This window comes from Polypterus senegalus, chromosome 7 (genome assembly GCF_016835505.1).
Source record: "Polypterus senegalus isolate Bchr_013 chromosome 7, ASM1683550v1, whole genome shotgun sequence".
Lineage (NCBI taxonomy): Eukaryota > Metazoa > Chordata > Cladistia > Polypteriformes > Polypteridae > Polypterus > Polypterus senegalus.
In genome coordinates this window covers 10,630,596-10,655,594 of record NC_053160.1, presented here as the reverse complement: position 1 = coordinate 10,655,594, position 24,999 = coordinate 10,630,596, and the positions used below count along the sequence as shown (strand labels likewise).

Sequence of the window (24,999 nt, the reverse complement as noted above, 5' to 3'; positions counted from 1 at the left end):
GCTAAACAGACTGACTCGATGGAGTGAATGGTCTCCTCTCATTTGTCAAATTTCTTATGTGATAAAATGATTATTTCCAGATCCTCTTAGTTGCTGCAAATGTGTTGGAAACACGAAAGGCATGGATCAATACTTGGCTGAAAAATGGACATATTGGGTCATTTTTAAGCCTTTCCTCTATTGCTTAAAGACTACAATGCAGTATACAGTACAATATATTTTTTTTATTTATAGAAAGCAATTAACTTTCGAACACGCTTTTGTCTGGCAAATGCATATTTAACATGTTTGTAATTAAATAACTTTGAATTGAACAATTAATACTGTATCTAACTTGGAAACCCAACCACTGTTTTATATAATGCAAATCTCAGACATTTTGAACAAGCACATTTAAAAGAAGAAGAACAAAAAAATGAGACTGAATGCTAATGAGAGTATAAAAATTAGATTGTAAACTCATGTTTAAAAATCAGTGAACACAAATCATATACAGCCAGCAAAGAAAACAATGCACCATTTCCATAAACCAAATAAAATCAATTTATACTGTAAACATACCTTGAAACATACGCTAGCAACATAGTACTGAGTGTAACACGTTATAGAAACTCAACCACTGAGCAAAAAGTCCTTCACTTAATTCATAAAGAATCAATTGGATTAATACATCAACTCTGACACCATAGCAATATCTAATGTCCCTTAATATTACATTAGTAGGAAGTTTAAGTTTACTCTTTTATTCCACCGAGAGCTGCACACACTCTGACTGGCTTTGCTGCTGCTGCTGCTGCTGCTGTTGTTGTTGACTGTCATATTTTCGAGCTAAAATAAAAAGAAACAAAATAAAATGACATTCAACTCAATGGAATGAACACTGTTGGTATATTTGAAGCAATCACACATGCTTTGCTTTATTTCACTTTGTATACCCCATAAACAACTGACTTATGCTTACATGGAGGCTGTACAAACCTTCTTATTTAGAACAGCGGTTCCCATACTGCCGGTTTTTGTTCCAACCAACTTCTGGTTTTAATTGGACTGCTAGCCTAGTTATGTCTCAGTTTCTGTGTTTTGGGGTCAATGAAGAAATTACAAATTTAAGTGTAATACATTTTAATAAAATGAAGCAGTTATAAGTGGATAATATATATTTTTATTTTTTTATTAATGTTCATCCTGACTTCTGTTATTGATTAACCAGTAACTGTGTACTGCATGATAACGTGCAGTGAATACCCTTGATTTGAGCGTTCCTAGTTTTCCTCCTCTTTCTCTGTACGTTTATCATTCGTTTGCTCAGAGGTCGATGCGCTTGCTGCTTCCTGAGCGGCTCTTCTTTTCTCAACCCTAGCCGCCCGCTACTTCTCTTCTTTTGTCGGCATCTTTTCGCGTAAAACTGATTAAGTCAGTGATTGGGTTGCAATTACTTAGTACAGTACGTTTTCTTTAATTTTTCACTTAAGCTGGCACTTAAGTCTTCAATCTGTCTCAAGAATGATATAAGATATGAAGAGGTAGGGGAAGTGACGGCGAAAGTGGTAGGAAATAAGAACGGTGCCGATACGCATGCGCCGCACAGCCACCCTGCTGCCGAGAGTTGACTCTACAATAAACTAAAATAAAAAATAAAAAGAGTAATAAAAATCATCACCCCGAAAGTGGACAGCAGAGGTCATGTAGTATATGTGTCCCAAATTTCAGATCAACAGGTCAAACGGTTTGCAAGCTACAGGTGATTTAAAATCCTGGACAGACAAATGGACAGCCAAGGTAGCGAATGATATAAGAAGATTAGTGGGTCTGACACTGAAGCAGCTGCAGCCTTTCGTCATTTAGTTTTGTTTGCCTGGGTGTCTGCTTTGCTGTTTTTAACTGTCACCATTAATAATAATAATTCTTTGCATTTATATAGCGCTTTTCTCACTACTCAAAGCGCTCAGCAATTGCAGGTTAAGGGCCTTGCATTAGGATACACTGAAGGGAGCAGACTAAACAGAATAAGAGAAAAAAATAACTGGAAATCAACAAAAAAGAAATAAGCATATAAAGCTACAGTAAAAAAATAGGAACATTTCTAAATGTCTAATAAGAGTAAAAATAATAATTCATTAATAATAATTCATTACATTTATATAGCGCTTTTCTCAGTACTCAAAGCGCTAGCCACACAGGGAGGAACCGGGAAGCGAACCCACAATCTTCCACAGTCTCCTCACTGCAAAGCAGCAGCACTACCACTGTGCCACCTGTGAGGATTAAGAGTAAAAAAAAATCATATGATTGTGCTTTTTTAAATGCAGAATAAGAAGAGAAAAAAAAAAAACCAGGCTAACTAAATGAGAACAATTATTATCATTTATTGTGAATTTGGTTGGAAAAAATAATCTGCATCCGCAGGGGGTCCCCCAGCACCAAGTTTGGGAACCACTGATTTAGAAGAACATTTTTATGTTAGGTTATTCAATCTGTACCAGTACTGCCTTGACACAGCAATGCGACTTGAGTCAGGAAGCATAATGAACAGGTCAACCTGACAGAATGTTTCTGGATAGAAGAGGCGGGGAAGAACATTAGGACATTAAAGGAAAAGAGAATCCCACCCAGGATGAAGTTTACTGTCACAAGGGGTCATGGCGTCAAACAATGGGATAGGCACTTTCACTGCCATTGAACCTGGAATTAAACCTTAGGAGGTTTCTGGAATCGTGCACTTTACTTACTTTACTGAACAGAATTAACAGCTTCAGCTGTGCCAACACAATTCCAAAGGTTTCTCTAATAAGCAATTAGCATTTAAACACAATTAATTTAAGGTGAGTTATGAGAGTTTCAATTAGGACTCTGAAGGAATGGCTGCTGAAAATGGGGCATTGGAGTCTTATGTTAATTATAAATTACAGGCCAAATTCCGCTAGAACAAAGTGCTCGAGGCTGAAAAAACAATTCATTATAACGGGGATTTCATTAATAATGGAACTGGAACACAGCACAGCCCTTTGGCACAAAGCTGAATGCAAAATGACAAACTTGATGATGATGTCTATTTTCTTCTTGCTAGCATCAGTAGCAGCGAGAAGTTTCAATTTTTTTTTTTTAAATGCCGCCCACCATGACCATAGTGCATGGCATAGGGCAGGGGTGCCCATGATCGACCGGTAGATCGTGTTGCATTCAAAAACATTTTTTTTTTTTTTTTAAATGTTAGTCTATCATATATACTCCCTATGGCATTTGCCACTTGATTGACATACAGGGCGGCCAGTCTGAGATCTCTTTTCCTCTAACACACTGGTCGAGCTACTGCAAAACTCCGGCTATCCAAGTGATCTAGTTAGCCTTACAATTTATATCAACTAAAGAAGGGATTGAAAAAAAAATGTTTGGGGAATTGGAAGAGGATTTTTTTTCTCACAAGGTCACAATCGAAGTGCGTTTGTCAGGTAGATCGCGTTGCATTCACATTTTACTCGTTAGTCTATCGTATATCCTCCGTATGGCATTTGCCATTTGATTGACATACAGGGCGGCCAGTCTGAGATCTCTTCTCTTCTAACACACTGGTCACCGCGCACGCACAAACGCACGAGTGAGCTACTGCAAAACTCCGGCTGTGATCTAGTTAGCTTTCCAACTTATATCGAATAAAGAAGGGATTTAAAAAAAATTGTTTGGGGAGGGTATGGGCTGGATGTGGAATTGGAAGAGGATTTTTCTCTCCCAATGTCACAATCGAAGCGCGTTGTCTGATCTGTCAATCTATCATTGCTATTCCAAAGAAGGAAAATGTGGAAAGGCACTTTCGAACTGTTCATAAAAACTACGAAACTGATGTCCTTCCAAAAAGCGATCTGAGAAAGAGAAAGGAGAGGGAACTAAAATCGCAGTTAATCGGACAGCCGTCACTTTTCACTCGGCTGAATTCAAAAGCTCCTTAACTGCATTATTCGGCTCTACTTATTTATGTGAGTCAGCCTTTACCAACATGACAATTATTATATCCAAATACTGTAGTGACCATAAATGTATTGAATTGTTATTGTGCCATAAAGGTTATTCAGTTATGCAAGGTACGACAATATACATTTTATGTATAAAGTATACCCAGTATATATATATATATATATATATATATATATATATATATATATATATATATATTATATATTATATATATATTATATATATATATATATTTATTATATATATAGATATAGATATAGATAGTTTAATGTAGGTAGATCACTTCGACCTGATCATTTTAAAAGTAGCTCGCAAGCTGAAAAATTGTGGGCACCCCTGGCATAGGGTTTCCACTTTACCCGGAAGTGCTAACAGACCATATCGGCGGAAGAACAGAAGCAGTTCCAGGTTGACCAACATAAAAGAAGTTGCTGGCCTCACAGAGACAAACCAGAGTCGGGTGGAAGGAGGACAAAGCTTGATGGGAGGAGCAGAGGAGGCAAAGAAGAATATCCATGAGCTGTGCCATTCATATACTTGTGGCTGTGGTGGTGGGAAACACTGTTGTGAAGAGATTTCCACAGAATGAGAAAGAAGAATAAGTGTGTGATGTGTCATTCATATACTTTAGCTATGGTGGTGAGAAACACTGCTGTGAAGAGTTTTCCACAGAATAACAAAACTCTTTGTGCTTTTAACTTGTGCCCTGTGTCTGCCGTGTTGGGTTTGGGGAGCTGGAGCACCCTCTAGTGTCTACACTCTATAAAAGGAATCAGAAAGGAAGGGTATCCTTTTGCCCAAAATGTAAGCTTATTCTACAATGTAACTGATTAGATTCTGCCAGGTTTTAAGTGAGAAATTGATTCCTTCCATTTTCAAGTAGTATAGAACATCAGCTACCTACTGACTTAAAAGTGGTAGGCTGGGATTCTTCCAGTTGTGCAAGATAAGTCTACATGCTAATAGTGAGCTAAAGGCGATTACAGTTTGTTTCTCCTTCTCCACTTTAAGCCGATCTGTGAGTCCACCAAACACAGCTGTTAAAGGATTAGGAGGGATTGTGACACCAAGGCTCTCTTATAGGCCTGCAAAGATTTTTGTCCAAAATGTTGTTAATTTGGTGCAGGCCCAGAACTTGTGGCCCAATGAGGTTGTAGCGCAATTGCAACGTTCACAGAATTTTGCCCTGGAAACATTTTGAACAATTTTAATCGAGATAAATGTGCTTGGTATTAAGATTTTAAGTTGAGTGATTGAATGCTTTGCGCATTTGGAGCTCGAGTGTATTCTATGCAAGGCTGCCTTCCACTCCGTATCTGAAATATTAAGTGACAGATCCTTTCCGCAATGAACTCGGGGGTGTTTGAAAGGAAGGGACTTTTAAAATATTTTTAAAAGCTGTAGATGCTATTTGAGATGTGATCATTTTTCCACGACTTCAAAATTTTGATCACTAATGCATTTATAGTGGATTTAGTATGTACTAGCAAAATACCCGCGCTTCGCAGCGGAGAAGTAGTGTGTTAAAGAAGTAATGAAAAACAAAAAGGAAACATTTTAATAATAACGTAACATGATTGACATTGTCGTGAGTGTTGTGGTCATATATATATATATATATATATATATATACATACAGATATACATACATATATATATGTACATACACACATAAACATATATACTGTATACATACATATACACACATATATACAGTATATATACATATACATCCACATACATATATATATATGTGCACAAAAACACGCTTTTATAAAGGCTTCCGTCGGGTAGTCTTTTGAAATGAAATGTTCCTCCAATCAGTCGTAGCAACGCGCTTTCTTCCGACTGTTACATTTTTGTAGCTCTGATGTGTGCATCAATGTAATCGGTGAACGAGGAAATCATGCATTGACAGAAGTTCCCCTTTCCTTGGAATGCAAAGTGTGATTAAATGCGTGATTTTTTAACGCATGATTTTTTAACGCGTTATGGAGCACATGCATCGAAGCTTCTCAGCTGTGCTTGTGCTAAGAAAAGGAAACATTTTAAAAATAACGTAACACGATTGTCAATGTAACCCTTTGTAAGTAGTGCCTGGAGGATTCAGAGTGTGGAGAAACTCTAGAGACAGCGTGTGTATTAACTTGTGGATTTTTCTGTGAGTATTTGGTGGCAGCCTGACAAAGTTGGTTCCGCAAGACTGCGTTAGCTGCGGAGTTCAGCTCAGAGAGAAATGAGGTGAATGGGAGGGGAGATGATGACGTGACTCCCCCACCCGCCTTAACTGTCAATCCCCCCCGCAAAGACAGTCTCGGAATTTGCATAAGCACAGCCCTTCTCCTGCAATTTTAACTTAGTTACAAAGTGATCAAAACTCTCGTTTATATCCTGCGTCCTCTGATTAAACTTGTAACCCGCATTACCGTGGGCATGACAAACACCAGCGGCAGCCTGTCTATGAACTTAATTTAAAGTTTAGATTTACACCTTGCTTTCTTTCCGAAGTAGCAGAACTCATGAATATGGTTGTAAATGTCAGTCGCTCGCTTCTTATTGTTTCGCTGCCTTCTGAATTATATAATGCTTGTTTTCTTTAGCGCTTTTTGGAGCTCTTCCTGGTTTTCTACGTACTGTGTTGATAGTCAGTTCATGTGATTACGTGGGAAGCGTGATGATGTCAGACGAAACTCCGCCCCCCATGGCCATCCAGCTCAACTCCATTACAGTAAATGGAGAAAAATAGCTTCCAGTTATGACCATTACGCGTAGAATTTCAAAATGAAACCTGCCCAACTTTTGTAAGTAAGCTGTAAGGAATGAGCCTGCCAAATTTCAGCCTTCTACCCACACGGGAACTTGGAGAATTAGTGATGAGTCAGTGAGTGAGTGAGTCAGTCAGTCAGTCAGGGCTTTGCCTTTTATTAGTATAGATAAATAAAATCTGTGGACAAACTGTTCACGGCCGAAGGGTGTCCGCCTCCATGTTTTAAGGTGTGTAAGCCTTTAGGTATAGGTTACATTCTGAAATACTGTGAAAGGGTGTGAGCCCTTATGTGTTTAGGTCAGTGCTTCTTAACATTTTTTTTTTTTTCTTGCGACCCAATTTTGCCTTCTTTGTGTATTCGAGACCCAGAGTCACCACTGACCGTCATCCGGGGGCAGGGGATTGAGAGTTTTTCCCACTTGCAGAATTATTGCCATGGTTCGTAGTAGAACAATGTTGATTGTTTAAACTGCCCGTGTCGACCCTTCACAAGAGTCTCTGCAAACTGTACACAACCCTATCCAATTAAATACAATCTGAAATCACGACAATTCATTTTGGGTTTAAGAAACTTTAAGAAACGATGGTCTAGGCTAGGGGTGTCCAACTCCGATCCCGGAGGGCCGTAGTGCTGCAAAGCTTTCATTCTAACCTTTTTAACCTTAATTAGTGACCTGTTAATTTGTAGCAGAAACTCCTTTTACCTTATTTGTGATTGACTTGTTATTTAAGACTCAGACCCTTTGTTTCTTTTTTTCCTTAATTAGCAGTCAAACAATAACACCGGACAACAAGCATTTTGCTACTGGGAGTCTTTCACCTTTAACAGGTTTCACTTGCTGACTACAAATCTGAAAAATCGTTTTCATCCAGCACGTCCCGTTTTTTAGTTCTGATGTTCCAGGTCTTGGACAACTAGGGTGACTGCACAGTAAAGGTGGATAACCATTTTGATAAATACCGGTAATTCCACTAGGGATGCCACAGAGATAAAATAATTCACCACACATTACTAACAGCTGTGAGTTGTTTACCTTGTCATTATTAATTTTATTTAAAAATTATTAATCTTTAATTAGCACAAAAAATATTTGTTCCTGATTACTAGGTTTTATATGACTCCAAAGCATAATGACACAACTCAGACATGACGGTGCAGTAGGTAGTTGGTTTTACTGTTAAACATAACATTATATTTCAGGACATTTTGTTTGTCCATGCTTTTCAGCATTTAAGAAAAAGGTTTGGTCTCAAGAAAAGTGAAGCCAAAATTAAGGAAGGTGTTTTTGTTGTTCCTAAAATCCGTGATCTGATGCTTGACGATGAGTTCAAAAGGAAACTGAAGCCCCCCGAATCAGCAGTATGGGAAGCATTCGTGCAGGTTGTCCAGAATTTTCTTGGCAGTCACAGAGCAGAGAATTCTACTGAGCTTGTGGAGAACTTGCTGAAAGCGTATCAGCTTATGGGAAGCAGAATGTCACTGAAGATGCATTTTTTACATTCTCATCTCGACTTTTTTCCACCAAATCTGGGCGATGAGTATGGGGAAAGATTTCATCAAGATATAAAGGTGATGTAAAACCAATATCGGGGAAAATTCACTCCGAGCATGATGGGTGACTACTGTTGGTTCGTGCAAAGAGAGACGGGTGTGCAATACAAGCGCAAAACTGAGTGCCTCACACATTTTTGGGCACGCTGACCTCACTTTTATATTGAGATAAATTGATATAAATATGATTTAACGTGTCTCTGGTATCGTCTTCTGGTTTGTTTTCAGAATAAACACATTAAAATAATTCTGGTGGAACATAGTCCAAACTCCAGATATCGTGTTGATATATTATATTGATATTCAAAAGTGCCAAAACATTAATGATGTGTATTTCAAAAACCTGACGTGCTAGCTTAATTCTGATTTCATATATGAAATCAGTGTAAAAAATTGAATAAAGAGTTGCTCTGAAGTTCCCAGTAGCAAACAAAAAATATTTTTTATAGACCAGTGCAATGAGACACAAAGTGAGTCTACACTTGACCAACAAGCCAGTGTCCATCATACAATATCTAAAAATAAAGAAAGGTGAACGTCTCAGTAATGTTGATCTGCTCAGATCCATAAAACATGTTGATGGCTCTCTTAGAAAAAAGAAGTCAACAGTTTTTGGAAATGTCTGCTGTGGCAGAATGAGAGCACCAGCTAGCAATGGAGGAAATAACAGGTTTAATTAACAACAAGAATCGTCTTCTAATTAAGATACCGGCTGGAGAGAAATAGGTTGGAGTTAGCCGGTCATCTGTTGGCTCACTTCACATCTCATTTTTGTTTAAGGAAAAGCAAAAATCAATCTAGAAGATGGAGTCTTTAAAAAACACAGCAATTAAAATGAGGGAAATAGAAGTCTATTCACAGCAGAATTGGTCACTGATGAAAAAAGTGGCAGGAAAGAAAACCAGCAGCCACTGTGGACCTCCAGGATCGGAGCTGGATACCCCTGGTCTAGGCTATTCTCCATGACCAAGGTATGTCAGTCATTAGGTGTAGGTTATATCCCCAGGGGCACTCATGGGATGTTCACGCTAAAGCTAGCGAGTCGCTATGTAGAGTATAAAGCAATGATAAGCTGTGCAGGCATCATTCATAATTAGTGCTTAAGTGGATAGTGTGTGTGTGTGTTCAGTTAAGGTGCAAGAATGAGCTAACCCTTAACAAACTTAATGGGCTCCACTACCCCCACGACAATACAAACATTGTACCCAATAGAGCATTTCTCAATCTCAGCAAAAATTAAAAACTTTCATTTTAAGTTTACACAATACAATAATATAGACAAGCTGGCCCCTGCGTCCTCCCCCTAGAATAAAATTTACAAGAAAAACAAAACATACAAAGCAATATCTGTCAAAGGAGCATCTCTTACCAATATAGTACATTTCTAACTGCTGCCGGAGCCGAACTTTTTGCATGTTGTCATAAAAGTTAGGTTCAGGTGTTGGTTCAACAGTAGGAGGCACTGAAAAAATTCTCATTATCTTCCTTTTGTTTCTGAAAAAACAAACACAAAATGAAGGATTATGAAGTGACAATTTTGGAATTTATTTTTTACGCTCTTGATATAATCATTTTAGTACAGTCGACCCTTGACATACGACCGGCCTGACATGAGAACAACTTGATTTACGACCAAAATTTTTGTTTTGATTTACGACCAACGTCTTGCGTTACGACCCGAATGCGGTCACGTGTATCCACTTGTGCGATTGTAAACAAACAGCCGAGAGCGTTCGTAAGCGTCAGTCGGAGCCCAGATACGTGTGTTTGTGGACGTAATTTCAGTCAGTGCAGTGATTTATCTATATATATAATTCACTAAGACCATGGCAAGCAAGACGCATAATTGCTAAGGAAGGAAGAGAAGGTAACGAATGTAAAGAAAGTGATTGTTAAGGGATGTTAGCTAGCGGGCTGGCACGGCACATAATGATGTCATCAGGCTGAGTCAGCACTGGCTTGCTTTGGAGTGTATTATTACAGCAGTTCACAACACGACCAACTTTGAACTGAGTGCTCGACTACTGTCATTATTAACTTGAGAAACAGTGATCACAATCGAAATGAAGAAGGAAATTGTGCGGAAATATAAGAGTGGCGTTCGTGACCGATCTCGCTAATATGTACAGCATGTCGACATCCACCATCTCGACAATTTTACAAAGAAAAGATCTGCATAAGGAGGCTCCTTCTAAACAATAACCACCTTCCGTTTCATTCTCCTCCTCGTCCCTTCCTGCAGCCCAAAGATGTCAAATTAAATGGTTAGCACAGTATGAAACTGTTGTTTCTGGTAGGCTAGGCACTTTTTATAACTTTTTGGTTAGTACATTAGAAAAATTATTGGTGTTTTGGTAAATTATGCACATTATACAACCCCTTTTTATTATGAAAAGGTTAAGTGTTGCTGTGGGAGGTTTGGAGCGCATTATGGGTATTTCCGTTATTTCTTATGGGAAAAATAGTCTTACTTACCAACTTGAGTTACAACCAGCCCTCGTGAACGAATGGAGTTAGTAAGTCAAGGGTCCACTGTACTTCATTAGTAGTACTAGGGTGGAGTACTGTGTTAGCCATTACATATGCAGTGAGAAGTCAAGCAAAATGACACCTTATATTGGCTAACTAAAAAGATTACAATATGCAAGCTTTCGAGGTAACTCAGGCCCCTTCTTCAGGCAAGATGGAATCGCATCTTATGCATATTGCAGTCTTTTTAGTTAGCCAATAAAAGGTGTCGTTTTGCTTGACTTCTCAGTACTTCATTAGGCGACTCTCAAGTTGCATGTTTCTTCTTCATCTATGTGAAGTTTTCAAGGGGTGTTTTGGTTTTACTCCCACATCCCCAAGACATCTAAGCTTGATGCACAGAGCCGTGTGAAAGTTGCCAGTTAAAGTGTGGGAACATGCCATGAGAGCATCCTCTCATGGTCCAGTGTCCCATTTATTAGAACAATATAGATGAGGACAGGCCATTCAGCCCAATAAAGCTCACCAGTCCTATACACTTAATTCTCCTAAAAAAAAGTTGAATTTTGAAAGTCCTCCTGTCTACCACACTACGTGGTCACTTATTCCAAGTGTTTATGGTTCTCTGTGTGAAGAAAAACTTCCTAATGTTTGTGCAAAATTTACCCTTAAAGAGTTTCCAACTGTGTCCCCGTGTTCTTGATGAACTCATTTTAAAGTCACAGTCTCGATCCACTGGATTAATTTTTAAACACTTCAATCAGGTCAGCTCTTAACCTTCTTTTGCTTAAACTGAAAAGGCTCAACTCTTTTAATCCTTCTTCATAATTCATACCCCAAAAACCTGGAATCAGCCTAGTTGCTCTTCTACGGACCTTCTCTAGTGCTGTTATGTCCTTTTTGTAGCCTGCAGACCAAAACTGCACACAGGACTCCAGATGAGGTCTCACCAGTGTGTTATAAAGCTTGAGCAGAACCTCCTGTGACTTGTACTCCACACATCAAGGCGCTATATAACCTGACATTCTGTTAGCCTTCTTAATGGCTTATGAACTCTGTCTGGCAGTTGATAGTGTCCTTACACATGATAGAAGGTGAAGGTGTAGGAGGCAGATAGCTTAGAGTCCACTATGACACCTAAATTCTTCTCATAAGATGGACTCTCAATTTTCAGACCTCCCATTGTGTATTCAGACCTCACATTTTTACTTCCTATGTGTAATTCTTTACATTTACTGACATTAAATTTCACCTGCCACAAATCTGCCCAAACCTGTCTGCTGTCCAAGCCCCTCTGTGATGACTCAACGGATTTTAGATTATCTGCCAATCCTCCTTGCTTGGTATCATCTGCAAACTTAACCAGCTTGTTACTTATATTCCTATCTAAATCATTTATATATGTTAAAATCCAAGGTCACTTCCTGTCTTACCCTCATGTGGCTGGGACAGGCTCCACAACTGGGGTCATCACAAAGATTAAACTTGTTATTGCAGAACAAATAAGCTTTTGGCCTGACCCCCAAAAAAAACCACACACATACACACACTTTAATGGGCCCACCTCTTCATTCATTCCTGGGCACTTTCATCAAATCACCCAAGATTTTCTCATGGGCACCATCTCAGTTTTATACCCTCGGTCACCGCAAACTCCAGAAAAGTGATCCTTATACAGTCAAAGTAAAAAGTATGTGAACCTCTAGGAATTATCTATATTTATGTCTAGTTCCCAAATAAAACATGGTCGTATCTTCATGTCAGTCACAATAATGAACAAACATCGTCTCCTATAACTAAAGATATACAGATTTTCAGAGAATTTTTGGCCATATTGAAAAAATCATTCAAACTGTGAAACTGGAGGTTTGAAAAAGTAAGTGAACCCTATTAAAAAGTTCATTGCAGTCCGAATTTAGCATACGTGGAGTCCATTTAACTATAATACTATAAAGTTCGAGTTTGAGCTTTTCACAAGAAGCATATCCAGATGGGAATCATGCCTCGCACAAAACAGCTGTCTGAAAAGCTACGATCGAGAATTGTTCTACATAAGGCTGGAAGGGGTTACAACATCATCTTAAAAAATGTAGACATTCATCAGTCTACTGTTAGGCCAGTTGTCTATAAATGGAGACAATTTGCTATTGTGGCTACTCTGCCTAGAAGAGGGCGCCCTGCCAAGATGACCCCAAGAGCACAACGTAAAGTCAGCAATGAAGTAAAGAATAACCCTAGAGTGACAGCAAAGGACTTCAAGATGTCATTAGAAGTGGCTAACATCTGTTCATGAGTCAACTACAGTAATCCCTCCTCGATCGTGGGGGTTGCGTTCCAGAACCCCCCGCGATAGATGAAAATTCGCGAAGTAGAAACCATATGTTTGTATGGTTATTTTTATATATTTTAAAATAACAACAATAACAATAACAATAATAATTATTATTATTATATATTTTAAACCCTTATAAACTCTCCCACACTGTTAACATTATTAGAGCCCTCTGGACATGAAATAACACCCTTTAGTCAAAAGTTTAAAGTGTGTTCCATGACAAGACAGAGACAAAGGAACGCGTGTCATGAGCAGAGAATGTCAGAGAGAGAGAGAGAGCAAGAGAAAAGCAAACAATCAAAAAATCAATACGTGCTGTTGGGCTTTTAAGTATGTGCGCCGCGATAAAGCGGCGCAAAGAAGGGAGCAATGTGAAGGTAGTCTTTCAGCATTTTTTACAGGAGCGTCCGTATCCTCTAGGCAAACAGCCTCTGTGCAAACAGCCCCTCTGCTCACACCCCCTCCGTCAGGCGCAGAGAATGTCAGAGAGAGTGAGAGAGACAGAGACAAGCAAACAATCAAGCACCGAGCGGGAAGCATATCGTATATCATTGAGGAGATTTATTTAATACGTAATACATGCTTTGATTGGGTAGCTTCTAAGCATCCGTCAATAGCGTCCCTTGTATGAAATCAACTAGGCAAACAAACTGAGGAAGCATGTACCATAAATTAAAAGACCCATTGTCCGCAAAAATCCGCGAACCAGCAAAAAATCCGAGATATATATTTAGATATGCTTACATTTAAAATCCGCAATGGAGTGAAGCCGCGAAAGTCGAAGCGCAATATAGCGAGGGATCACTGTATATGCAAAACATTGAACAAGAAAGCACTCCATGGCAGGACACCAAGAAGGAAGCCACTGCTATCAAAAAAGAAGATTGCTGAACGCCTGAAGTTTGCGAAAGAGCACTTGGACACTCCACAACAGTATTGGGAGAATGTTTTGTGGAGTGATGAAACCAAAATTGAACTATCTGGGAGGAACAAGCAGAACTTCATTTGGCATAAAAAGGGAACTGCATATCAACATCAAAACATCATCCCCACAGTAAAGTATGGTGGAGAGAACATCATGATTTGGGCCTGCTTTGCTGCATCAGGGCCCTGACAGCTTGCCATCAGTTTATCAACAAATTCTCCAGGATAATGTGAGGGTGTCTGTCCGCCAACTTAAGCTCAGCAGAGGCTGGGTGATGCAACAGGACAATGACCCCAAACATTGCAGCAAATTCGCAGCACAATGGCTTCAGAAGAGCAAACTCCGCCTTTTGGAGTGGCCCAGTCAGAGCCCATATCTCAATCCTATCGAGATGTGGAATGAGTTGAAAAGAGAAAGCCATACCCAGAAGACAACCAAAGAATATGGAAGAGTTAAGGCAGTTCTTAAGGGAAGAATGGGCTCAAATTCCCTCCGCACGATGTGCAGGTCTGATCTGCAGTTACAGGAAGCGCCTGGTTGAGGTCATTGCTGCCAAAGGAGGGTCAACCAGTTGTTAAATCCCAAGGTTCACTTACTTTTTCCATTTCCACTGTGAACTTTTTTTTTGTTGTTGTTGCTGTTTATTTCACCTTATACAATTTCTTGTATTAGGAATTTGTTAGTTTTCGCATACCCCTTGGGGTCAGAGTGTAGGGTCAGCCATTGTACAGCACCCCTGGAGCAACTGAAGGTTAAGGGCCTTGCTCAAGGGCCCAGCAGAGTAGGATCTCTTTTGGCAGTGAATACGTTTGTAAAATAAAGACATGAAAGAGTAGAATTGTTTGTGTGTCATTGACTTAAGCTCATTGTGTATATCAGTACCTGCCAGTTCCTGTGACTTAGATGAAGATCAGATCACTTTTAATAACCAATTCATGCAGTATACCAGATCATTCCAAAGGGTTCACATACTTTTTACTTTGACTGTAAGTGAGTTGCACTGAAACAGGTAGAATTTCTTGTTTGTTGTTTTTGATTGAAAACAGTAGGAAATCCAAAATGTTTTTGTATGAAATTACAGCACATACAATGCACTGTTTACAGTGGAAAGGCTCCAGTTTATATACTCAGCAAAAAAAGAAATGTCCCTTTTTCAGGACTGTGTATTTCAACAATAATGTTTTAAAAATCCAAATAACTTTACAGATCTTCATTGAAAAGGGTTTAAACAATGTTTTCCATGCATGTTCAATTAACCATAATCAATTAATTAACATGCACCTGTGGAATGGTCGTTAAGACCTTAACAGCTTACAGAAAGTAGGCATTTAAGGTCACAGTTCTAAAAACGCGACACTAAAGAGACTTGTCTACCGACTGTGAAAAACACCCAAAGAAAGATGCCCAGGGTCCCTGCTCATCTGCGTGAGCGTGCATTAGGCATGCTGCAGGGAGGCATGAGGACTGCTGATGCGACTAGGGCAATAAATTGCCATGTCCGCACTGTGAGACGCCTAAGACAGCGCTACAGGGAGACAGGAAGGACAGCTGATCATCCTCACAGTGGAAGACCACGTGTAACAACACCTGCACAGGATCGGTACATCCGAATATCACACCTGCGTGACAGGTACAGGATGGCCACAACAACTGCCCGAGTCACACCAGGAACACACAATCCCTCCATCAGTGCTCAGACTGTCCGCAATAGGCTGAGAGAGGCTGGACTGAGGGCTTGTAGGCCTGTTGTAAGGCAGGTCCTTACCAGACATCACCAGCAACAACTCCGCCGATGGGCACAAACCCACCTTCGCTGGACCAGACAGGAGTGGCAAAAAGTGCTCTTCACTGATGAGTCACGGTTTTGTCTCAGCAGGGGTGATGGACGGATTCGTGTTTATCGTCCATGGAATGAGCGTTACACTGAGGCCTGTACCCTGGGTGAGGGCTAGAGCCATTCCCCCCAGAAATGTCCAGAAACTTGCAGGTGCCTTGGTGGAAGAGTGGGGTAACATCTCACAGCAAGAACTGACAAATCTGGTCCAGTCCATGAGGAGGAGATGCACTGCAGTACTTCAAGCAGCTGGTGGCCACACCAGATACTGACTGGTACTTTTGATTTTAAGCCTCCCTTCATTCAGGGACACATTGTGAAACATTTTTAGTTTATGTCTTATGGTGTTGACTCTTTTAGTGCTCATACAAATATTTACACATTAAGTTTACTGAAAGTAAAAACAGTTGAAAGTCAGAGGATGTTTCTTTTTTTGCTGAGTATATAATGGCACAATTTGATTCACCCATTCAAACTGTGCTGAAAGCATAGAGAAAGTCATTGGAAAAGCATTGGCAACTCCAGATAAGGGGGTCAGTTCAAAAAGACTGGACCTGAAGCCAAATTATCACTCTTTGGTAAAACACCCTGCCATAACCTGTTATTGTACTTATTTTGTTTTCAATAGCAACAATTTTGATCAAAAATGCGTACAAACTATTGCCAGCACTGCAAGCAAGCTTTTATGCAACCATCTAAAATTCAACCACATAGCTCATTATGGAGGGTGCATTAATGTCCTTGCTGTTAACCCCCAAGTGTCACTTGGGCATGGAATTCTAAAAGAATACTATCTGTGTAAGCCCATGCTATAAAAAGCCCAGGGTCCTAGAAACTATTGAAATCGTCAGAAATAAATTTGAAATGTAGAGATGTCAAGTAATTGAAAGCAACTACTCTGGGCGTCTGTCTCCTAGGAAGATTAGTTTTGCCGATGTTCTTGCATCGCTTGTGTATTAGCAGCAGAACGAAAAATTAAAGGGATACCGTTTTGCCAATGTCAGCGGCTCAGTGAAAGACTTTGCCTTTCTTCAGAGGTTTTGTTTTGCCGACATGCTGGCCCTGCTTGTGTTGTTAGCGGCTAAGCGAGTTTTCTGTTTCCACGAAGGTGGAGCCCTTACCCTGACTCCATCTCTCTCTTTTGGGATGGACAGACACACACACACACACACACATTTCCACTCATAGATGTTTATATATAAGATGGTTAAACTCCCCCACTGAAAGTACTGTACTTCTCAGGTTAAGGGTTGTTGTTTGCATGTACAGTGTCAACCCCAACCAACACTTTGGATACTGTACCGTCATATGAAAAAGTTTGGGAACCCCTCTTAATTCTTTGGATTTTTGTTTCTCATTGGCTGAGCTTTCAAAGTAGCAACTTCCTTTTAATATACGACATGCCTTATGGAAACAGTAGGATTTCAGCAGTGACATTAAGTTTATTAGATTAACAGAAAATATGAAATATGCATCATAACAAAATTAGACAGGTGCATAAATTTTGGCACCCCAACAGAGATAAGGCATCAATACTTAGTTGAGCCTCCTTTTGCTAATCTAACAGCCTCTAGACACCTCCTATAGCCTTCGAAGAGCGTCTGGATTCTGGATGGAGGTATTTTTGACCATTCGTCTATACAAAATCTCTCCAGTTCAGTTAAATTTGATGGCAGCCGAGCATGGACAGCCTGCTTCAAATCATGCCATAGATTTTCAATGATATTCAAGTCGCTGGACTGTGACAGTCATTCTAACTCTAATTCACTCTAACTGACGTGAAGAGGACTCTATCCAGAGTCAATCCACGCAAGACTGCAGGACCTGACAACATACCTGGCCGTGTGCTCAAAGAATGTGCCAGTCAACCGGCTGGTGTCCTCACAGACATCTTCAACACATCTCTGAGCCAGTCGTCAGTCCCAGCATGCTTCATGTCAACCACCATCATACCAGTGCCGAAGAAGTCAGCAGTGACATGCTTGAATGACTAACGACCAGTCGCACTCACGCCAATCATCATGAAGTGCTTCAAAAGGTTAGTAATGTCACATATAAAGACTAATCTCCCTGCCTCCCTTGACCCTCTTCAGTTTGCATACCGCTCAGACAGGTCAGCTGAGGATGCCATATGCTCTGCCCTTCATCTCTCCCTGACACAACTGGATAAAAAAGACACATATGTTAGGATGCTATTCATTGACTTTAGCTCTGCCTTAAACACAACCATCCCTCAAAAGCTGGTTGTAAAACTGAGAAGGTAGGGCCTGAACACCACCCTCTGCAATTGGATCCTGGACTTCTTGATAGGGAGAGCCCAGTCAGTTTGGATGGGCTGCAACATCACACTGAGCACTAGAGTGCCACAGGGCTGCCGTGCTTAGTCCACTGCTCTTCACCCTGCTGGCTCACGACTGCACAGCCACACACAACACCAACCATATCATCAAGTTTGCGGATGATACGACAGTGCTGGAACTGATAAGCAGGGATGATGAAACAGCATACAGAGATGAGGTGGAATGGCTGTTCGCATGATGTAAAGACAAAAATCTATCTCTCAATGTTGACAAGACAAAAGAGATAATTGTGGACTTCAGAGAATCACATCCTGCCCACATCCCACTCAGCATCAACAGTTTAGAAGTGGAGACTGTTAGGAGTACCAAGTTCCTCGGTGTGCACATAACTAAGGAACTTACATGGACACATAACACCACATCACTAATCAAGAAAGCCCAGCAGAGACTACACTTCCTGAGGTAGCTGAAGCGAGCACATCTTCCCCCTTCCATCCTCACCATGTTCTACAGAGGCACCATTGAGAGTGTTCTGACCAGCTGCATCACGGTCTGGTATGGCAACTACAACATATCCGACTACAAGCGCCCGGCAAAGGAGAGTGAAGACAGCAGAGAACATCATTGGGGTGTCTCTCCCTTCACTACAGGACATATTCTACAAACGCAGTGTCCACAAGGCCTGCAGCATTAAGAAGGACCCCTTACACCCCTCACATGGACTTTTCACACTTCTGCCATCCAAGAGAAGATACTGCAGCATTAGAGTCAGATCTGCCTCACGGCAGGATAGTTTTTATCCCCAAGCTGTCAGACTCCTTAACCCCATGCAGCCCCCTGGGATGTTCCACATGGCCTCAACCACCTCTAAAAACAGAACATGCAAGACACTTTCCTGCAAAGACGAGTGTGCAAATAGAAAAGAACTGAAAATCTCATGCTGACCTTTAAGTATTTTGACACTCTTGATATCCTTCTGCTGTGAAGCATTCTGACCTGTCACTGTTTACACATCTTAAACAACTATTATCATACACTGATCATTTCTGTATTATCTATATCTATTATTTATTTATTATATTACATATCTATTGACTATATTTATGTATCTAGATTACAAATACCATACATTGCATTAATGTTCATATTGCTAACTACATGTCAATATTGCTGCTACTTCTTTGTCTTGCTTTGCACAATGTCTTGTCTTGTTTGTGTTTTAATTTTAAATTTAAACCTTAATTATATTTTTAATTTATTATTTGCACTTCATGTTGTTACACTGTGGACCCTGAGCTTCGCAATTTCTGTATACTTGTATATGGTTGAGATGACAATAAAGTTCACTTTGACTTTAAACATCGTACTTCTCCCTCTGCATGAATGCCTTGGTAGATTTTGAACTGTGTTTTGGGTCATTGTCTTGTTGGAATATCCAACCCCTGCTTAAGTAACTTCAACTTTGTGACTGTTGCTTGAACATTATCCTGAAGAATTTGTTGGTATTGGGTTGAATTCATCTGACCCTCGACTTTAACAAGGGCCCCAGTCCCTGAACTAGCCACACAGCCCCACAGGATGATGGAACCTCCACCAGATATGACAGTAGGTAGCAGGTGTTTTTCTTGGAATGCAGTGTTCTTCTTCCACCATGTAAAGTGCTTTTTGTTTTGACCAAATAATTTTTGTCTCATCAGTCCAAAGCACTTTGATCCAAAATGAATCTGGCTTGTCTAAATGAGCCTTTGCATACAACAAGCCACTCTGTTTGTGGCGTGAGTGCAGAAAGGGCTTCTTTCTCATCACCCTGCCATACAGATGTTCTTTGTGCAAATTGCGCTGAATTGTAGAACGATGTACAGATACACCATCTGCAGCGAGATGTTCTTGCAGGTCTTTGGAGGTGATCTGTGGGTTGTCTGTAATCATTCTCACAGTCCTGTGCATATGCCGCTCCTGTATTTTTCTTGGCCTGCCAGACCTGCTGGGTTTAACAGCAACTGTGCCTGTGGCCTTCCATTTCCTGATTCCATTCCTTACAGTTGAAACTGACAGTTTAAACCTCTGAGATTGCTTTTTGTAGCCTTCCACTAAACCATGAGACTGAACAATCTTTGTTTTCAGATGTTTTGAGAGTTGCTTTGAGGATCCCATGCTGTCTGTCACTCTTCAGAGGAGAGTCAAAGGGAAGCACAACTTGCAATTGAGCACCTTAAATGTCCTGCAGGGACAGGATGACTGGTTGCAATCAAGGGAAAGATGAATGCGGCCAAGTACAGAGATATCTTAGACAAAAACCTTCTCCACAGTGCTAAGGACCTCAGACTGGGCCGAAGGTTTACCTTCCAACAAGACAAGGACCCTAAGCACACAGCTAAAATAACGAAGGAGTGGCTTCACAACAACTCTGTGACTGTTCTTGAATCGCCCAGCCAGAGCCCTGACTTAAACCCAATTGAGCATCTCTGGAGAGACCTAAAAATGGCTGTCCATCAACGTTTACCATCCAACCTGACAGAACTGGAGAGGATCTGCAAGGAGGAATGGCAGAGGATCCCCAAATCCAGGTGTGAAAAACTTGTTGCATCTTTCCCAAGAAGACTCATGGCTGTATTAGCTCAAAAGGGTGCTTCTACTAAATACTGAGCAAAGGGTCTGAATACTTAGGACCATGTGATATTTCAGTTTTTCTTTTTTAATAAATCTGCAACAATTTCAAAAATTCTTTTTTTTTTGTCTGTCAATATGGGGTGCTGTGTGTACATTAATGAGGGAAAAAATTAATTTAAATGATTTTAGCAACTGCGGGGGGTTGAGACCCTGCCCAGGATTGGTTCCTGCCTTGTGCCCTGTGTTGGCTGGGATTGGCTCCAGCAGACCCCCGTGACCCTGTATTCGGATTCAGCGGGTTAGAAAATGGATGGATGGATGATTTTAGCAAATGGCTGCAATATAACAAAGAGTGAAAAATTGAAGGGGGTCTGAATACTTTCCGTACCCACTGTATGATGAGTTATATGAGAGGTTAGACACTAAGGAGGGAGAAAAGGACTGGTGGGCTAGGCAGAGGGACCGAGCTGGGAAAGATATGCAGCAGGTTAGGGTGAAAAAGCATAAAGATGGAAACATACAAGCGAGGAGGGTGTGTTGAGCAAATGGAAAGAGTACTTTGAGAGGCTGATTGAATGAAGAGAATGAGAGAGAGAGAAGGCTGGATGATGTGGAAATAGTGAATCAGGAAGTGCTACGGATTAGCAAGAAGGAGTGAGGACAGCTATGAAGAGGATGAAGAATGGAAAGGCCGTTTGTCCAGATGACATACCTATGGAAGCACGGAGGTGTCTGGGAGAGATGGCAGTGGAGTTTTTAACCAGAATGTTTAAAGGAATCTTGGAAAGTAAGAGGATGCCTGAGGAGTGGAGAAGACGTGTACTGGTGCCGATATTTAAGAGTAAAGGGGATGTGCAGGACTGTAGTAACTACAGGGGGATAAAATTGATGAGCCGCAGCATGAAGTTATGGGAAAGAGTAGTGGAAGCTCGGTTAAGAAGGGAGGTTATGAATAGTGAGCAGCAGTGTGGTTTCATGCCAGGAAAGAGCACCACAGATGCAATCTTTGCTCTGAGGGTGTTGATAGAGAATTACAGAGAAGGCCAGAAGGAGTTGCATTGTGTCTTTGTGGACCTGGAGAAAGCATATGACAGGGTGCTTCGAGAGGAGCTGTGGTATTGTATGAAGAAGTCGGGATTGGCAGAGAAGTACATAAGAGTGATACAGGATATGTACAAGGGAAGTGTGACAGTAGTGAGGTCTGTGGTAGGAGTGACGGAGGTGGGATTACATCTGGGATCGGCTCTGAGCCCTTTCTTATTTGCAGTGGTGATGGACAGATTAACAGATGAGATTAGACAGGAGTGCCCGTGTGTAACGCCCGACCCCTTTACCCAGCCGGCAGCTACACCTCCAAGACCTGTGGCCTGGATAATTTACTGAGAAATAATCTACCTATCAAGCCGTACTTCTAAGCAATTAAACTTTTCCCCACAATCGACGGTGTAAATGTAAGGATACAAAAGCAGGATGTAAAATTAAACGGATTAAAATGTATTAAATGAAACAAGACATGCAAAAAACAGAAAACAGATATAAATATAAATACCCCTTCACCCCCAGCAACAAGAAGACACCACCAAATATAAATACAAACCACCCCCCCCCTTTGCCCCTGTAACATATAACACACAACACGAATAACAAAATGACTGATAAACTGAATGATTGTGAACTTGAGTCCGATTATAAAACTGTCCTGAAAACGGATGACTGAACTAGCAGTAAATGCGGTGTTTGATTTTCCCGGCGATTGGAGTAACCTCACCGTGATTCCTCGGCGTATGGTGAATCGACCCCAGGGTCTCAGTAGATGGAGGTTGAAAGACAGTCCGGCAAAATGAAAAACAAACTTGTGAAAAGGCGCGATGTGAAAAAACAGCAAGCAAGTTGAAAAGTGGTTGAAACAAAATGGTCTTCTTTCTCCTTCCTTCTTTCTTCTCTCTCTCCTAAATAAATAGACTGTGACGGCTGTGATTGATTAATTAAGAACAGGTGTTTTCCAGGTTTGCAGCTGTGGTCTCCTTCCATCATCCGTCCACCTTTACGGGGACGGAATTAACTGCTACACATACAAACAGCAAACGGGACAATGAAACGAGACGCACTCAGAACTGACATTTGACACTAACTATGTGGCCCCGCTACACGTGGACTATGATGTTTGCTGATGACATTGTGATCTGTAGTGAGAGTAGGGAGCAAGTCAAGGAGACCCTGGAGAGTTGGAGATATGCTCTAGAGAGGATAGGAATGAAGGTCAGCAGGAACAAGGCAGAATACACGTGTGTGAATGAGAGGGAGGTCAGTGGAAAGGTGAGGATGCAAGGAGTAGAGTTGGCGAAAGCAGATGAGTTCAAATACTTGGGATCAACAATTCAGTGTAATGGGGATTGTGGAACAGAAGTGAAAAAGAGAGTGTAGGCAGGGTGGAATGGGTGGAGAAGAGTGTCAGGAGTGATTTGTGACAGCAAGAGTGAAAGGGAAGGTCTACAGGATGGTAGTGAGACCAGCTATGTTATATTGACAATGACCAGGAAGTAAAGACTGAGCTGGAGGTGACAGAGTTAAAGATGTCCTGATTTCCATTGGGTGTGACGAGGACGGACAGGATTAGAAATGAGGACATTAGAGGGTCAGCTCAGGTTGGGAGACCAATATTGCATTGGTTTGGACATTTGCAGAGGAGAGATGCTGGGTATATTGGGAAGAGGTTGTTAACTATACAACTGCCAGGCAAGAGGAAAAGAGGAAGGCCTAAGAGAAGGTTTATGTGTGTGGTGAGAGAGGACATGCAGGTGATGGGTGTGACAGAGTAAGATGAGGAGGACAGAATGATACAGAAGAAGATGATCCGCTGTGGCAACCACTAACTGGAGCGGCCGAAAGAAAAAAAAGAAAAGTCCATAAGTATATGTAGTGTTAACAATAGCTGAGTGCAGCATATAAATAATTCTTCCTTAGCATTTCCCATGTTATGTGGGGTCAACCTTCTGGTTACCCGTGTAGATCCTTTGCCACCGATCCACTACTCCGTCGAGTGCAGCATATACAGTAACATATTAAAAAGTGTAAGTCTCATGAATGGTAAGTGGCAAACTCAGATATAAAACGTATACTATAAAATACAAAATGTTAAGAATTTTTTGTTCAATTTGTTTCAAATATATGACACCAAAATAACTACTTCGGATGCAGAACTGAAAGACCTCGATAGTTTAGAAGTTTAATAAATGCTGAATACACGTTTGAGTTCAGGAACTAAAGGGAAAAGAAATCGTCAAGAGGGGCGTGTAATATAGCCGTCAGTTTACCAGCAAACAGGGGAGGGGCTCCGGAAGGGGGCGTCGATTTATGGACCTCAGATTGTCCGAAGTGCTCGGATCTGTCCTGACTGCAGCTGAACACTTATCTACCAAGCTGCCTGTGTATTCTAGCTAACTTTTACTGTTCGTGATGCACTTCATCTCCACCTTGATTGATCTTTTACTACTAAAATACTGAAAGAATCTCTTCGGGTCATCTTCTGCAAATAAATCATCAGTTTGCATGACTTATGTATCTCTTTATTGTTTGACTGCTAGTTAAGGAAAAAAATATATATATTGGCCTTCTGAATCTTAAATAGTAAGTCAATCAAAATTATTTCAAAAGACTTCAATTGATTGGGGCTGGAATGAAAACGTGCAACCTCTGCAGTCAGTCATCAATGGATCTTAGCACAGCCAGCCTCTCTATCGGTGTGGCTGATGGGTTTGGTTTTTTTTTTATTTGAACCCACACAGATAACTCGCTTGTTTTCTTTCTGACAAGTCGTTTTACCTTTTAACATGGAATGACGTGTCCAACCGAGAAGGTCGTGAATTATCCATCATTTTACTCTCCCCCATACAGCCCCCTCCCGTCTTTTTTCATCTTGTTGCAGAGCCTCTCATCCCCCTCTTTTATTCACTCACTTTCTGGCGTACATGAGCAGTCCGAAGCTGACCAAGATGACCAGCAGGTAAACGTTAGTGGCTTCGTTCCAAGCTTCATGAACTGAGTAATCGATGGTTCCCTCTTCAGCCATTACTCCGTAGCCCCCCATCTCCTGTATGCTGATGCGCAGTCCAATACGTTTAATGTACGAGTCGACTTTTACTTTATCATTTAAATGACAAATACGCAAAGCTCTGAACTTCCCAATACAAACAAACGTCCTCTCAGTTACTCAAAGAAAAACAGCCGCGCGTTTAGCA

At 40.8% G+C, this 24,999-nt stretch overlaps 1 protein-coding gene across 1 annotated transcript; it reads right to left on the bottom strand.

Moving 5' to 3' along the window:
- Positions 1-204: 204 nt before the first annotated feature.
- On the bottom strand, positions 205-24,999 carry smim19 (small integral membrane protein 19). The gene is made up of 3 exons (XM_039758225.1): positions 24,718-24,999; positions 9,658-9,782; positions 205-828 (listed from the first exon to the last, which is right to left on the bottom strand). Exons 1-3 carry the CDS (start codon positions 24,846-24,848, stop codon positions 743-745), a joined length of 342 nt encoding a protein of 113 aa, XP_039614159.1. The 5' UTR covers positions 24,849-24,999; the 3' UTR covers positions 205-742.